Consider the following 15,173-nt stretch of genomic DNA (forward strand, 5'->3'; position numbering starts at 1 on the left):
ACTTATAATAAGGTAGTTTTGATTTTAGAAATTCATTGTTCACCACGTAACCAACTGGCCATTCACCTGATTTTAAAGTTGTGTCACCGACACAAACAGAACAACAGTTCTCATGAAATGTTGTGCTCTGTTAAAATGTGTTAAGCACATCATTAAATAAAACATTCTTTTCTTACTTCCAGTCATATCTGTGAATATTGCTTATGAAAACAATGCAAAGAGGTTAGGGATTTTGGGGCCGTTATATGTATATTGTATGTTCCTTTTCAATATGAAAGTTTATAAAACGGTTTGCCTTTGAAATAGTTTTGACATTAAATCAATTACATGATTGTATGTTTCTTTTCAATATGAACGTTTAAAAACACATTTTTCATTGAAATAGTTTTGACATTAAATCAGTTACATGTATGTGTTTTTTCAAGATAAAAAGATAAAAACACATTGTCAATGAAATAGTTTTGACATTAAATCAATTACATGTATGTTTCTTTTCAATATGAAAGTTTAAAAACATATTGAAATAGTTTTGACGTTTATCCCTTTAGGAGGAACCAATAGAACTATAGTGGCCTAGTTAAAGCTAGTTTTAGAGAGACATTTCACTTCGTTCATTTTCAGACTGAGTACACTGGACAGGATGAAGCTGTTTGTCAATTATTTACGTAACACAAAATGCAGTCGTCGTGAACAAGACAGCCCAATCATGGTTATTGAAAATGGACTGAGTGCCTCGAAAGTTGGCTTCCGGGCTTACTTTGAAGTTGAGCTGCTGATGCGTTTTTACGGGCGTGCGATGTTTACGGGCGTGTTGTACATCGATGAGTTCTTCATGGCACGGTCTGTGGCCGTGAACAAGAAACAGGTGAAGACCGAGTGTTTCGAGAAAGCCTTAGAGCACCTGTACCGGAAACCACTGCAGTACCTTTTGTCCATGAATGATGTTGGTAGGTCCAAAGCTTACTGTCTCATCCTCGTCAAATAGTTTATTGTGTGTGTTCATTGAACGCATGTATGTACTGGGATTTTCCACATTTGAGCCCTGGGCATAAATACAGGAATCAAAATAAGTTGAGAAGGGTCGTTCAGGTTATCAGGAGCAGAAAAGTTGAGAACGGCACTTTGTTCTCCACAAAATCTACACCATATAAATTTGTATCATTTGAGTGTTATTCAAATTATCATTTAAGTGTTATTCAAATATAGACTACAGATACGTGTATAAGAAGAATCAGTAATAAAAATAATAAAATATGACATTTTCAACAATATTAAAAATCTTTAATTCTAATACTTTTAAAATGTGCTGTTACAAAGTATTCTCCATTTTCTTAACAGTAAATATAGTATAATTTTTTTTTTCAGGGGAGATTCCAATTTTGAAACATTATTTGCATTTAACCTCATATTCTTAAATGCAATGAAAGTTTCCATTTGAAACACATGGGCATAAATAAATAAAATCTTGATATGACTTGTTACCAAGAAGAATGTATATTCTATTATATGCATAAAATATATTATAACTGTTGAACTCTTATATTGGTCCATAATATAGCTATTTAGTTTTATTGCTGCAAACGGTTTTTTATTTTTATTTTTAAAAATAAAAACTGGTAATTTTAATGTTTGTCAGATACCGAAAAGCAAAACTGGAAAATTGTACGAATTTACAAAAGAAATTTCATAATTACGTTCATATTGTTAGGGTGATTCCAACAAGTTGTCATGTTTTCAAAATGTACAGCACTAATAAAAGACATGATTTGGCATTATTTGATTAAAAAGATTTCTACCACTCATGGACATTTAATACAAATATCACATGCACCCTGACCCTCAAATGTAATTTCTGAAATAGTTTATGTAAGCAGACCCTTGTCGATAGTAAACACATTTTTCCTTATGCTATAAACAATATGTTGCAGTAACTATTGTCATACATTTGTCACATTATTATTATGATTATAGCTAATGAATTAAATGTTGTAATTAAACAAACCACATGTATATGTAATATTTCAGTGGATCCATCATCAACATAACATATTTCTATGGATAAATTAGAATAGATATTTAACATCAATATATTATTATGTAATTACTCTGTATTCCTGAAATGTTTTGATATTTTGTATTTCTACTAATACCCCTGCCTCTATATTCTTGTGTTTTGGCATTTTCTCTTTCATCTCTCTATGTTTTAATGTCATTATTGTTGCAGGTGCCGATGCTGTGAGGAATGAACTGAGATCCATTTATCAAGACCTCACTCCTGACACCTTTCCTCTGGAAGCCAAACGAGCACTGGACGTTCTCAATCAAGCCGCGAGTGCAGGAAGGAAGAAATTTGCCCGGAAGGCGGGTCTGTTTAACCTGGAGAGCGGCCTGGCCAAACTGATCACCTTCCTGAAGTACACGAACCAGGTGACTCCGAACGCGGTGTGCCGGATAACACAGGCGTTCACGTCGTCCAAGTGCAACCTGTGCCACAACTACGAGGAGGACATGCTGCGGCTGAAGACTGGCCAGATGTGGTTCAAGGGCCGGATGTACGTGGGCGACATCATCGTGGCCGGGGCGGGCGACTACAAGAAGAAGCTGGCCAAGGAGAAGACGTACCAGCGAGCCGTGGACGCTCTCCTCAACAAGCCCCTCGAGACCGTGCTCAGGGGGGTGTCGTTGCTGGAGCTGGACGACGCCCCGCCCGACTTCGAGACCGCGGGGCAACTGAGTGGGGACGTCGACACGGCGAAGACGACCAAACGACTGGAGAAACTGACCGCTCTTCTTAAACCGGAAACAGATAAAGAAGATCTGGTCGCGCACATGGACATGGCGTGTAACACTGTTCAACTGCTGCCCACGTGCCTGTTCCGTCGGGACTCCAAGAAATGGAATATCTGTCTTGTCTGCGAGTTGTACTTGGACAGTATCTTGATAGCTTCGGGTGAAGGAGACAAGAGGAAAACAGCTCAGCAGTCCGCCTACTCTAACGCCTGCAAGGTTATTGTTGGTAAGACACCCGAGGGGATCATCAAGGACGCAAGACGGCTGACGAAGGAAGAGATGTGTTTGCCAGACATCATGGAGGTCAGCGTCAAGGGCCAGAGCCGGTGGGGGGATTCGAACATCACCAAGCTGAAGAGGCTGGGGATCGAACCAAGCCTGACGACATATGGGGTTTCCGATTTCGTCATCATGGAGCATTACGACTGGTCCAAGGACCGCACGAAGAATGCCTTCATGATCCTCAGTCAGAGCGCCACTCAGAACGGGATGCTCCTAGAGTGGAACATCTCGCCCAACCAAAACCTCTTTAAGTACGTATACATGGCAATTCACTTCATGTATCGTAGGTGATCTTGGCGGCTAGAGTTTAGGGTGGGAGTGGCTGTATAAATTAATATATCTTTAATGGAGTCAGGGTCAGTGTATAATCTTCAGAGTTGAGAGCCAGTAAATGTCATAAATAGAGATTATACGAGCTTGTGTATTGTGCTGATTTTACGAATCGAGTATCGGGATTGTTGAATTGCGTTTTTTGAGTTTCGTAAAATCAGTATGATTCACACGTGAGTGTAATAATTTATTTATTATCCATAATATTATTTTTATGAATAACAAGCTAGGACCATGTCATAATATTTTAAACATAACTAGTAGGAGACGACTAAAAATCGACGTCATTTTGGTAAGTGATTACACAGAGCTAAGACTGGACAAGCCGTATTATGTTATGACGTCCAAGCTATAGGATTTCAGATTTCATGCGAAACACTTTTTCAGTTCTGTGCCTTGTGATCATGGGAACCCATCGGAGACTGTTTTTCTAAAATAATTAGATATATTTTTTTGTTTGTTGAATAGTCGTACTTGATATAATAATTATGGGAAACAAAATTTCGGTTTCGTGATTTTACCGACACTACCGGAAACAATCATTTCCATGAAATTCAAAGGCCTGGACGTCACTTCCCAAAATTACATCATTTGTTATGCACATGAAAGTATGACGCACGTGTGTCATACTGGTTATATTTCCCTGTATATCTTGAACTATCTGGATAATAATTATAGGATATTAAACAAGCTTCCATTTCGTATCATGTTTATATTTCGAGTGAAATAATTTTCAATTGTCATGAGCTTTAGTGAGTGACAATGAAAATTATTTCACAAGGGACATAAATATGATACGAAATGGTAGCGAGTTTAATATCCTATTTATTACCCATAATCGATCTTAATTTATATCACTCATCTCATTTACGTTCCTGTAAGGTTGTAGTGCACTAATTGATGATGTCAAAAGTGTTACGTCCCACTTGGCATTCTAGTGGGACATATCACTTTGATATGTACCAAGATGTTTGTAAATATATGCAGGGCACAATATTTCACGCGAACCGCTGTTCTGTTCGCGTGTCGGTTACGCAAAATTAAATTTACGCGAACTGCAAATTGGTTACGTCATGACCTGTAAACGTTCAGAAATTAAAACTTGCAAACTTCATGATTACAGCAAATTTATTCACGCAGACATAGCCTACTCCTAGTATTCCGACAAATGTTTTAGACTGATTTTTAAATATTTGATGCGCAGCAAACCAGTAAACAACGTTATTTTGCAACAGTTGTAACTTGCGGCCAGTCTAAACTTTTAAAAAACTTTTAAAGAAATGTGCTCGGACTGCTTGGGACGGCTAAATTATCTGCTGCTATTTTATCTCTAAAGGAATATATGTAGACATAATATTGGATTGGCTATAATTTTGCATATGTTAAAAACAGTTTTAACGTAAACAGGAATCCAAAAGTGTCAGAAAAATAGAAAAATACTAACATCGCATAATGAGCTTTAAAAACACAAACATTTGGAACGTCACTGTAGTATAGAAGTACCATCGATAAAATGAAAGTAGCGTAACCACCGCAAAACGAAAAAAAAAAGAATCCCTCCAAATGATTATGTATCTATTTCAAAGGCGTAACGCACATTACGCATGTGCGAAATGCAAAAAAAAAAAATCCGGGAATAGGTCGAGGCTGTCTGTAATTGTTCTATAAAATATCCTTTTAAAATTGACTCGAAAAATCAGATACAAAAAAAATGCCTCAGAAAAGGCTCAGAATGCATCTACAGGCGTCTTGGAGGGCCCCCCAAATCTCCCCCGCTTGGGCACGCCTTCGGCGTGCGTAATGCTAAAAACATTTCTGGCTACGCCCCTGTATTTTGTTTCAGTACTGGGGCTCATATTCAGTTCTTTTACAATATTGTTAACTTTAAGCAAGCATTAAATAAATATTTTGGTAAAATGTTTTCTTTTGTATTTTGTTTTAACTTTATGTTTGAGCTAAAAACTATGTATTTAAAATATAATTTTAAACATAATTTTGAAGTAACTGGTCATGTAAGCCATGGGTTACGCAAATATAATTCACGTAACCGAACAATTGGTTACCTAGGTAAAAATCACGTGAACCGACTTCCGGTTCCCTTGGATTTCGAAATATTGTCCCCTGCATATGGGTAATAAAAAGTGATACGTCCCACTTGGCATTCTAGTGGAACATACCACTTTGATATGTACCAAGATATTTGTAACCATATGGGTAATAAAAAGTGTTACGTCCCACTTGGCATTCTATATGTACCAAGATATTTGTAACCATATGGGTAATAATAATAGAAATGTGTTCAGAATCACATGCTGTTGATTATCACTAATGGACAAACAGCATGAATGCATGGTCATGCAAATGATATGTAAGACAAATTAGACTTTCAAATATGGCTTTGACAGTCCATACTAATAATTTATCTGAATGTGGATTTGAGAGGAATATGTTGAGATGAAAATACTTATCTGATAACATACAATGTCAGCACAATAAAGCCATTTTCAACTCATGTGGAACATTGGAGGAAAATAAACTGTCACACAAACTGCTTATAATCATTAATTAATTGTTGTAATTAGATTATTGAATCATCTGCTACTAATGCTGGGGGGGGGGGGGGGGTGGGGGTGGGGGGTTCAAAAATATTTTTAAAGAATACGTTATATTTCCTTTTTAGGTAAATCTCAACCATTGAATTGTTAGTGATAAATTTGTTTAAGTATTTTAAGGTGTTTCTGGATAGCAGATTAACTTGCATAAGCGTACAAGACAGGTAGATGGGGGCAACTGCTGGAGAAAAACATCAAATTCGGGTAAATATTATAGAGATATTTGGGGTGAAGTGTGCTTACCATGTATCTCCATCATTCTACATTCAGAATTAGCTTTTATCCATGTAAAAATGCATAGTGATTTGTTTGCAACCTTGTTTGGCAGTACTGTTAATATGAATAAATGTTGTTATCCAGATTCAGACATTTTTTTTTAATTTGGGGAAAACACAGCCTGTGCGCCCCCCCCCCCCCCCCCCCCCCCCCCCCCAAAAAAAAATGGGAGCCGGTACGCCTATGTTAACTTGTTTGATACTGTTATTGTGTCAGGTGCTCCATGAGGCTTCAAGGCCAGGACATTGGAGATGCGTCGGCTTCGGCCAAGCAGAATGCTCGCAACCTAGCCGCCATGGACTCGCTGTTTCGACTCTACGAGACGCAGCCTGTAATTAGGGTAAGAGTTAACATGTCATGTCTTCTCATCACATTTACTCTAATTTAATTTAATGTGCTATGGTTTGAAATTTGGTATGGTTGCAAATGGGGAATTAGAATTCAGTTCAATGGTTTAGATTCAGATGTGTATTTTAAAATATGTTTTGTTCTTGCATAAGATGAGTATGAAGTTAGTTTGAAAAAACCCCAGTGTATTTTCTTTTTCACAATATAATTGATATCAATGTTATTGACAGAATCGGAGCTATATTAAATCCTTACCACTTCGATACAAAATTTGTTATTCGTTGTAGCTTACTTGTGCTATATTATATAATTAATTCACTATTATTATTATTACAATAATGTAACAATGCAAAATCATTAAAGCTTAATTTTGACAGCATGCTCTGTCATCTATTTGCACAGTGTTTCAAATGTTCTTTTACACAAAAATGTGTTGTTGGCTCAGAGGTGAAAGTTTTTAGTGCAGTGTTTCTGGATTTTCTGTTGTTTGTCAAATATTTTCCATATTCTACATCCAAACTTTACAAGTACAGCCCTAACCATAAGGCCTAAAAAATAAAAAATATATTTTTCAAGTTTCATCTTTGAACAAAAATAGGGTAGGTAGGTAGGAACTTTTTCTTTTTTTTTAAATTGAAGCAAACCCGACAAAACCATATTCCGAATCTAGTTTGCTGATTGCCAAACAATCAGGGCTCATGACTTTTTTCTTCTTTTTTAATTAAATTTTTTTTTACTTCAAAACATTTCAGGGTCACTACATAAAATTAAGGTAGGTCGGGAAACCGGAAACACCCTTAGTTTTGCTTTTTTAGGCCTGAGGCTAATCTGACTATCCAAGCACCAATATTAGAATTTTTGAATTAGTTTTTTGTAACCTACTTTAATATCTGATGGCTGAAGGTTTGTATTTATATAAGTGTGTTAGGATTTGGTAACACAACTGTTACACAAATATAATTTCATGTAACCAAAAAATTAAATATCTAGGTAAAAATTATGGGAACTACATGTGTAACTTCCAGTTACCTAAGATTTTGAAATATTGTCACCTCGTTTTTTAAAGAAATTAGTTACTGTAGTTTTACCCATCCATTTTCTAATGTCTTGACACAAATAACTGTAATATACTGATGGAAAGAAATAAGGGAACGCATGGAATTGTAGACCAAATGTAATTCACAACTAGCATAGTAATGTCTGCATTTCATACCAAGTTGTAATGTGGGATTGAATGTCTGTAGTGTTGAATGAGCTGCCTATATGTTAGCAGTCAACTTCTTACAATATGAATTGATTTTTGATGCAGTCATTATTTCTTGTTGTGTGATCCTTTATTTCTTTCCATCAGTATATTAACTGTACTGTAGTTGTGTTACAGCCTCTTCAGAGAAACGAGACTCAGTACTGGAACTCGTATTTAATAATAACTGGACTGTGTGGTTGTGTTACAGTCTCTTCAGAGAAACGAGACTCAATACTGGAACTCCTATGAGTCAATCAAGGTTCAGGCTCAGCGACTGAAGCAAGTCAGTGGTTGCCTTGGCGATGACCTCGATGAGTGGGTCGATTGTACAGAGTCCGTACCAGAGACGCCCATGGACATCAATGACATACATAGAGTCGAACTGAGAGACTCACTCTGCGAACCTGTTAATAAGTGGATTTTACAGGTAACTGGAACAGTTATTTTCGGTTGAAATTTAGTTAAGTTTCTCGGATCACCTTTAACTGTTGAATCTTTTAACACAGTTAAGGTTTGTCTATTATTTCTTTTACGTCCATTGGGGTATGAACAAAAAAAGTCATCCGCAAACTGTGTGAATCGACGAAGCCGTTCTCACATAAGTTTGAAGATGATTTGGGGTTTTTTTCATACCTAGACGAACGTAAAAGAAGTGACGGACAATACTTATAATTAAATTTGAATCATATTTGCTAATAATATCACTATAAGTTCATGCTTTATTTCAAATTATTTTTGGTCCATAAACAATAATGTTCAATAAGACAACTTGCCCACATAAAATGACATCATCAGATATGATGTTCCGTGATGACGTAATTTTTATGTTCGTGGAGAAATGAACAAACTCCCGTTGCTACGTCTGGACCAATGGGATGACGTTATGCTGTAATAAATATAACGGAAATCTAATTATAAATAGAATGATCATTCTCACAGTTTACATATTAGACCATGGGCCCACTATAACACCCCCCCCCCCCCCCCCCCCCCCCCCCCCCCCGGGATTTTTCAAGATGAGTACTGTAAACCGTATTAATATTGCGACGTGTTTTTTTCGCAAATGTATACCTTAGCGCATGTTCACGACGTGTACATTTCGCAAACGACCGTTGACAGCTCAAAAAAAAAAGTGGATAAAAACAGCTCACTGTAATTGTTATAAAGTTACTGACTGTAAATCAATATTCTGTTATCCTACATCAAGCAATTGTGCCTGGTACAGAGTCTATAGGGGGGATTAGGCACTACCCACCTCACCTGTATTAGAATCACAACTCACAGCTTCAGTTGTTAACTGTTAACACCCTTTGGTAGATAAAACAATAAATGATACTTCAATGTCTGTACATTGCTGCCAGTTCACCATCCCAGATACGAAATTTGTTATACACTCAACTTGGCAACAAGAGGCATCTTATAGATGTGCACAGTATCATTAAGGATGCAGGGAAGACACCAACTAGGGATTCCATCTGTGCTTGCCATTACTGGCTATGATACCAACAGTGCTTTTATGCAGAATGGAAAACTGGAGGTTTTGAATATTCTCAAGCAACACCAAGACTTCCTTGAAATGTTGTTAGCTCATGAAGTTCAGCAAAAATTGATGTTCATATATTTAAGAAGCAGATCATTTCATATACCTTCTCTATGGGAGTGCAGGTGCGAATAACATACAAAAACATCATGACTTGAGAAATATCTGGAAATGTTTGTTGCCAAACCAAGGATGATAATATTGAACTACAGTAGAGTGTAAATCAGCCTTCTCCACTCTACTCTACATGTATGTATTCACTGAGAATGCTTTGACAATATACATAAAGAGAACAATTTGCCAAGTTGTCATTTGGTATCAGTCATGCCAGGCAGTCCAAGCTATTCCTCAACCAAATTGTCATATGGTTGAGAAATTTTAGAAGGAACACTAGAGGTGAAATAGTGATATTATACTATGAGCGCTGATGGACATACTGATGGAGGAACCAGAGCAGAGTCTGGAGAAGGAGAATACCAGAAATTGTGAACATGACAGACATATTTTAATTGCATGAAAATGCAAAGGAATATGAAAGGAAGTCAAAACTTTCCTAGACAATATTTAATGTAGAAACTAATTATATACACCTGAGCATAAGTTAAGCACAATGTAAATATAAAGGCAAATCTAAAAATATTACAAACACAGACTAGTATAAGATGAACTTTTGTGAGATAGATGACTTGTATATGTAATGCAAAAGAAATTATGGTAGGTACACAAAACTGATGCTTTAAATTTTTAACACCAGTGTTTAATAAAGAGGGACATATTCATAATATTGATGCACATACATGTATACTCAACAAAATTAATTAAGGGCTAGTAAACTTTCTTATATTATAATATAATTCTTTGTTACTGTCATATAATTTTAGCATGTTTTGGTCATATATATGGCTTCTATACATTGTTTCAGTAAACTTTTACTGGTTATACATGCAAAAAACACTGGGTATTTCACATACTTATGAAAAATGTTGAAATGATCATTAGGCAAGTATTTGTTACACATTTGTTCAGAATGTTTTTTGTTATTGTGTTCCCTCAAAATTGTTATTTAAGTCATTAAGTTCAAGAACATGCCACAAGCTGACAACTTTCAACAGAAGAAGTTGTATTTTCCCCCATATTTAAAGAAAAATGCTAAAATATCTATTGGACCTTAATTAATTTTGTTGAGTATAGTATAGGCAGATATACTGAACCATATTTGAATAATGCTGCCGCAATATATTAAATACAGTGCAATTTTTAATAGTAAAAGGTTAAAGCAGCCCAAAATATGTGTAAATATAGAAAATAATGCATTTCAGGCATTGCTTAACTTTTACCGATGAGTATATCATTATTCATATCACATATTGCATTGTTATTTGGTTTGTTACTATTAACATCTAGTATAGGATGAATATCATTCATTTTGGCCTTATATCTGTTAAAAATTTATATGGATGACAACTTTATCACTATATTTAATTTTTCAATATAGTGTTTTTGGGACACAAAATATGCAACGGTACCCCCATTCAAATGGCGATATTTTTTTAATCCACCAACATTTTTGCTGCAGACAAGCAGATATTAAATTCATATATAATGAGGTATATGAAAATACTTGTCTCCAAAAATCCCTAGGGGGAGGGTTTCGGTTTCTGGCCCATGGACTATATAGTCAACTACAGTCTTCTTAAAAAAGGTGCAAATTTTAGTTTGGAAATACTGTCCCCCACTTTTGTAGTTGATTATATGTATAAAAAAAAAACATTTCAAGAAATGCCCTTCCAGAATAGTTAAAGTTGTTGACATCGTTTCTATATAGATGTAGTTACATGTATAATGAAAATAGAAGGTTCTTTAAGAGTATTCCTCTACACTTCATTACAACAGGTTCTTACCAACATCGTCTCGCAGTACCCAAAGATCGAGACACTGGAGGACCTGCTGTTTGGACCGGGCTTCCCGCTGGGTGAGCGGAAGAAGATAACTCTGATGTGTCGCGAGCACGGGCTCAAGTACATCTCGCGCCAGTTCCGCGACCAGTCATACACGGCGGTCTTCAAGACGTGGACCCCGCAGGACATGGTCCGGCACCTGCAGACACACAGCGGCACCAGCGGCAAGTTCATTCTCGTCAACCGGTACGAGCTGCCCAAACACAACGAGGCCCGTGCCTTCATCCTCGACCAGGAGCAGATCTCCAAGCAGAAGATTGACGCATGGAAGCAGTTCCAGACGTACCAGGCGATGCCCGGCGGAAACCCGAACCCGAACCCAAACCCAAACCCCAAGCGCAGCAGCCCCCCCAGCAATCCCGTAGCGAACGCGTCCTTCAACACCAGCACTCCCAAGATGACGCACGTCCAACAACAGCCGTTCTTCGCCCAGAAGGCCAACTCGATGTCGGGGGCGTTTGTGAAAGGTGGTGTGTTGGATAGTATGGTCGGCACCCCGATTACGAAGAATAAGTCTCCCATAGAGGCGGTGGCGACGACGACAACGGCGTCTGTAGACCAGCAGTACAACTACGGGTACAGTAGTGGTGTGGCCGACGAGTTGGACACGAGTGGCACGTACAACCAGACGTCGTCATCGTACCACACGGCCGCAACGTCCTTCCAGTCACTGCCCCTCGTGTACTCGTCTAGTGCGTCAACATATGCAACGCCTGACGGGAGCAACACCTACGGAATCAGTAACCTGTTCATGTCGTTCTAGACAGGGGTTGTTGTGCCTCTAAGTGTGCTGCTACTGACGGAAGCAACACCTACGGAATCAGTAACCTGTTCATGTGGTTCTAGACAGGGGTTGTTGTGCCTCTAAGTATGCTGCTACTGACGGAAGAAACACTTTGGAATCAGTAACCTGTTCATGTCGTTCTAGATAGGGATTGTTGTGCCTCTACGTTTGCTGCTACTGACGGGAGCAACACCTACGGAATCAGTAACCTGTTCATGTCGTTCTAGACAGATGTTGTTGTGCCTCTAAGTATGCTGCTACTGACGGGAGCAACACTTAGGAATCAGTAACCTGTTCATGTCGTTCTAGACAGGGGTTGTTGTACCTCTACGTTTGCTGCTACTGACAGGAGCAACACCTAGGGAATCAGTAACCTGTTCATGTCGTTCTAGACAGGGGTTGTTCTTAGAGTAAATTGTTAACTAGCAATAACATTTTCTCCTGAAATTGTAGGTAAGTGACTGCTCTCAGTGTCTGAATGGAAAATAGATCTCCAAGGTGTTGTCAGATTTATTTAATATCTAAAAAGTATATAGGCAGTTGACAAGAGCAGTTTTTCATCCACATGGAAATTGTGTTGTGCGAGTACAGATTGAGCGAGAGCAGTTGCTTACGTCAAACCATAATGACTGGTTGGTGTATAGCAGAAAACGTCCAGTTTCTAAGTGAGTTGTCCATCATATTACTGGACAGTGTTTAGGGTATCTTTACAAGATTTGTACTACAGCAATATAGGTGAAATACTTTAAATGTTTTATATTAAATTTCAGATCTTATAATTTGTAAAAGGTAAAAATTACTCCTTGATATATACATATCCGCGTATGACTAAGCATGTTCTAGTTCTTATTATTGGTAAGATTTTCTCTCTTAATCCACCACAGGCTGTAATAATTACATCGTGTAATGTCTTATTAACAGATTATTTAAAACAATTTGAAATGAAATTTTCTTCTGAATTTGATTTTTATGCTGACTGACTAGTATGTCTTCATTTTTGTCTCACCTTTGCCAAGTAAAAAGATGAGATAGAGGTATCACTTTTCCGATGGCGGCAACGATAAAGGTGTCCACTTTTAATGTTAAAGTTCTGTGATTAGATCAGGGTTTTTTTATAAACTATAAGTCCTAGGTCAGCGAAACTTTGTTTATAATTCCACCTACGGATATTTATCACTGTCCACCGAAAAGTTCATGGTGGACATTTAATTCCACAGAATTCTTGTTTGTTTATTACATCTTTTCAAAAGTATGAAATGAACCCTTTTCTAACTGATTACAATGATTTATTGTAATATTATCCACTTTGGTTATGTTGCTTTACCTGTTGTGGGGGTTTTTGCAAATTTTAATTGGCAATTAGCATAATAATCAATGTGGGTTGTTCGTGTCCTGTTAAATTTGTCCACCAATTGGCATCTAGATTATTCATTGTTGTATTAAGATTTGTTGGATTTTTGTTTCGCCTTTACAAAGTGAAAAGGCGAGATATATGTTACATTTACGATTGAACAAATCTTAAACGTTTAGTGAATTATTTAAAATTAAAATAACACAAGATAAATTCCATATAACAAAATTTGATTTCCCCACTCGTATATACTGGATTGCAGGATAAGAACAGTAACTCACAGATTTTAGTATCCTTACCGACAGCAGGGCTCACCCTGGATCAAAAATACCTGTAGCCAAAATATTAGCCAAATGGAATTTTTATTAGCCATATTGAAAATGCTTTAGCCAAAATTGTTTTACCCAGTACTGTATAGAGTATATATGAATATGAAAATGCATCTTTTTCAGCTAATTGTGTACAAACTGGAATAAACCTGATCAAAATCAAAGATAGCAATGGGGTTAGCGGCAGTTAATGTATTACTTCGATTTTTCGGGGGGGGGGGGGGGGGGTGATTCATTATCTTCAGAGTTGGAAGTCAGTACCCATACACCCTCCCCCACTTCTAAGGCCTATGACATTATGGAGGGTGGGCTTTTTTCTTTTCTTCTTTCTTCCTTTTTTTCTCAAATAAATTTTAGTTTGAACTCAAATCTTTAATGACGTCGCACACATACAATTTGTATGGCGTTACTGTTGCGTAAAAGTGTCAGTTTATTAGTTTAGTCTGCACTCTAAAACTTATCTTTTCTGACACCCAATAGCCGAGGTGTATTTTTGTGCTGGTGTGTTGTTGAACATTCATTAATTCAGACTTTAAAACATTTAATAAGCAAGAAGCCAGGGATACGTTTGACTGGAAGGTGTTATACAATTCAGTATTACATAGACTGCAAGAAGCCAGGGATACGTTTGACTGGAAGGTGTTATACAATTCAGTATTACATAGACTGCAAGAAGCCAGGGATACGTTTGACTGGAAGGTGTTATATAATTCAGTATTACATGGACTGCTGATTACACGAGACATTTGACTTCACCTAGGAACTATCAACTAATTCCTGGGCTACATATAGTTATGCGTTGCTGACATTCTTGGATGTTCGAGTCATTTTTCATTTGGTTAAAAAATATACCATATTTATTTCTGTTTTTGTTGTTTCATTTACCATTGTGTGTCTGCACTTGAGAATTTTGAAAGTTTAAGTAATTTAATATCATTCCTTCAACATATTTGTTATTGTACTTTTTATAGAAGATAAAGGCCCACTGAACTGGTGCATTACGTCACAATTTGTTTGTTTTTATTTTTTAATGTTTGATCTTTTCATCAGTATGAATGTTTGATAGTCATGAATTTAAACTTGGGAAGTTGTTAGATTATAAAATATTAACTATTATGTACAGATTACAGGGATTTGCATTTTGACGTGATAAAATACTGGGTTCTTGGAATTGATTACTAGGTGTTTGTGACCAACTTTCAGGAATTTCTGCACATTAAAGGAAATCTACGGAAGCCCGTTAACGCCACTAGTAAAAAAATATTTATTGCGTTATTACGAGATAACATTGCGTTATAACCAGATAATTATTGCGTTATTACGAGAT

The 15,173-nt window shown here is 37.0% G+C and overlaps 1 protein-coding gene across 4 annotated transcripts in view; it reads left to right on the forward strand.

The window, feature by feature from the left end:
- The window catches only part of LOC121382654, a 33,312-nt gene extending 18,460 nt beyond the window's left edge, over positions 1 to 14,852 (forward strand). For 3 of the 4 annotated variants that reach the window (XM_041512187.1, XM_041512188.1, XM_041512185.1), the window contains 5 exons: positions 622 to 947; positions 2,225 to 3,323; positions 6,507 to 6,630; positions 8,093 to 8,311; positions 11,318 to 14,852. In XM_041512187.1, the coding sequence (XP_041368121.1) occupies positions 622 to 947; positions 2,225 to 3,323; positions 6,507 to 6,630; positions 8,093 to 8,311; positions 11,318 to 12,145 (2,596 nt within the window). In that variant the 3' untranslated portion in view covers positions 12,146 to 14,852. The remainder of the gene's footprint in view (positions 1 to 621; positions 948 to 2,224; positions 3,324 to 6,506; positions 6,631 to 8,092; positions 8,312 to 11,317) is intronic. The other variant, XR_005959196.1, reaches the window with a different exon arrangement.
- The last annotated feature ends 321 nt before the right edge of the window (positions 14,853 to 15,173 follow it).

The sequence above is a fragment of the Gigantopelta aegis genome, chromosome 10 (genome assembly GCF_016097555.1).
Source record: "Gigantopelta aegis isolate Gae_Host chromosome 10, Gae_host_genome, whole genome shotgun sequence".
Classification (NCBI taxonomy): domain Eukaryota; kingdom Metazoa; phylum Mollusca; class Gastropoda; order Neomphalida; family Peltospiridae; genus Gigantopelta; species Gigantopelta aegis.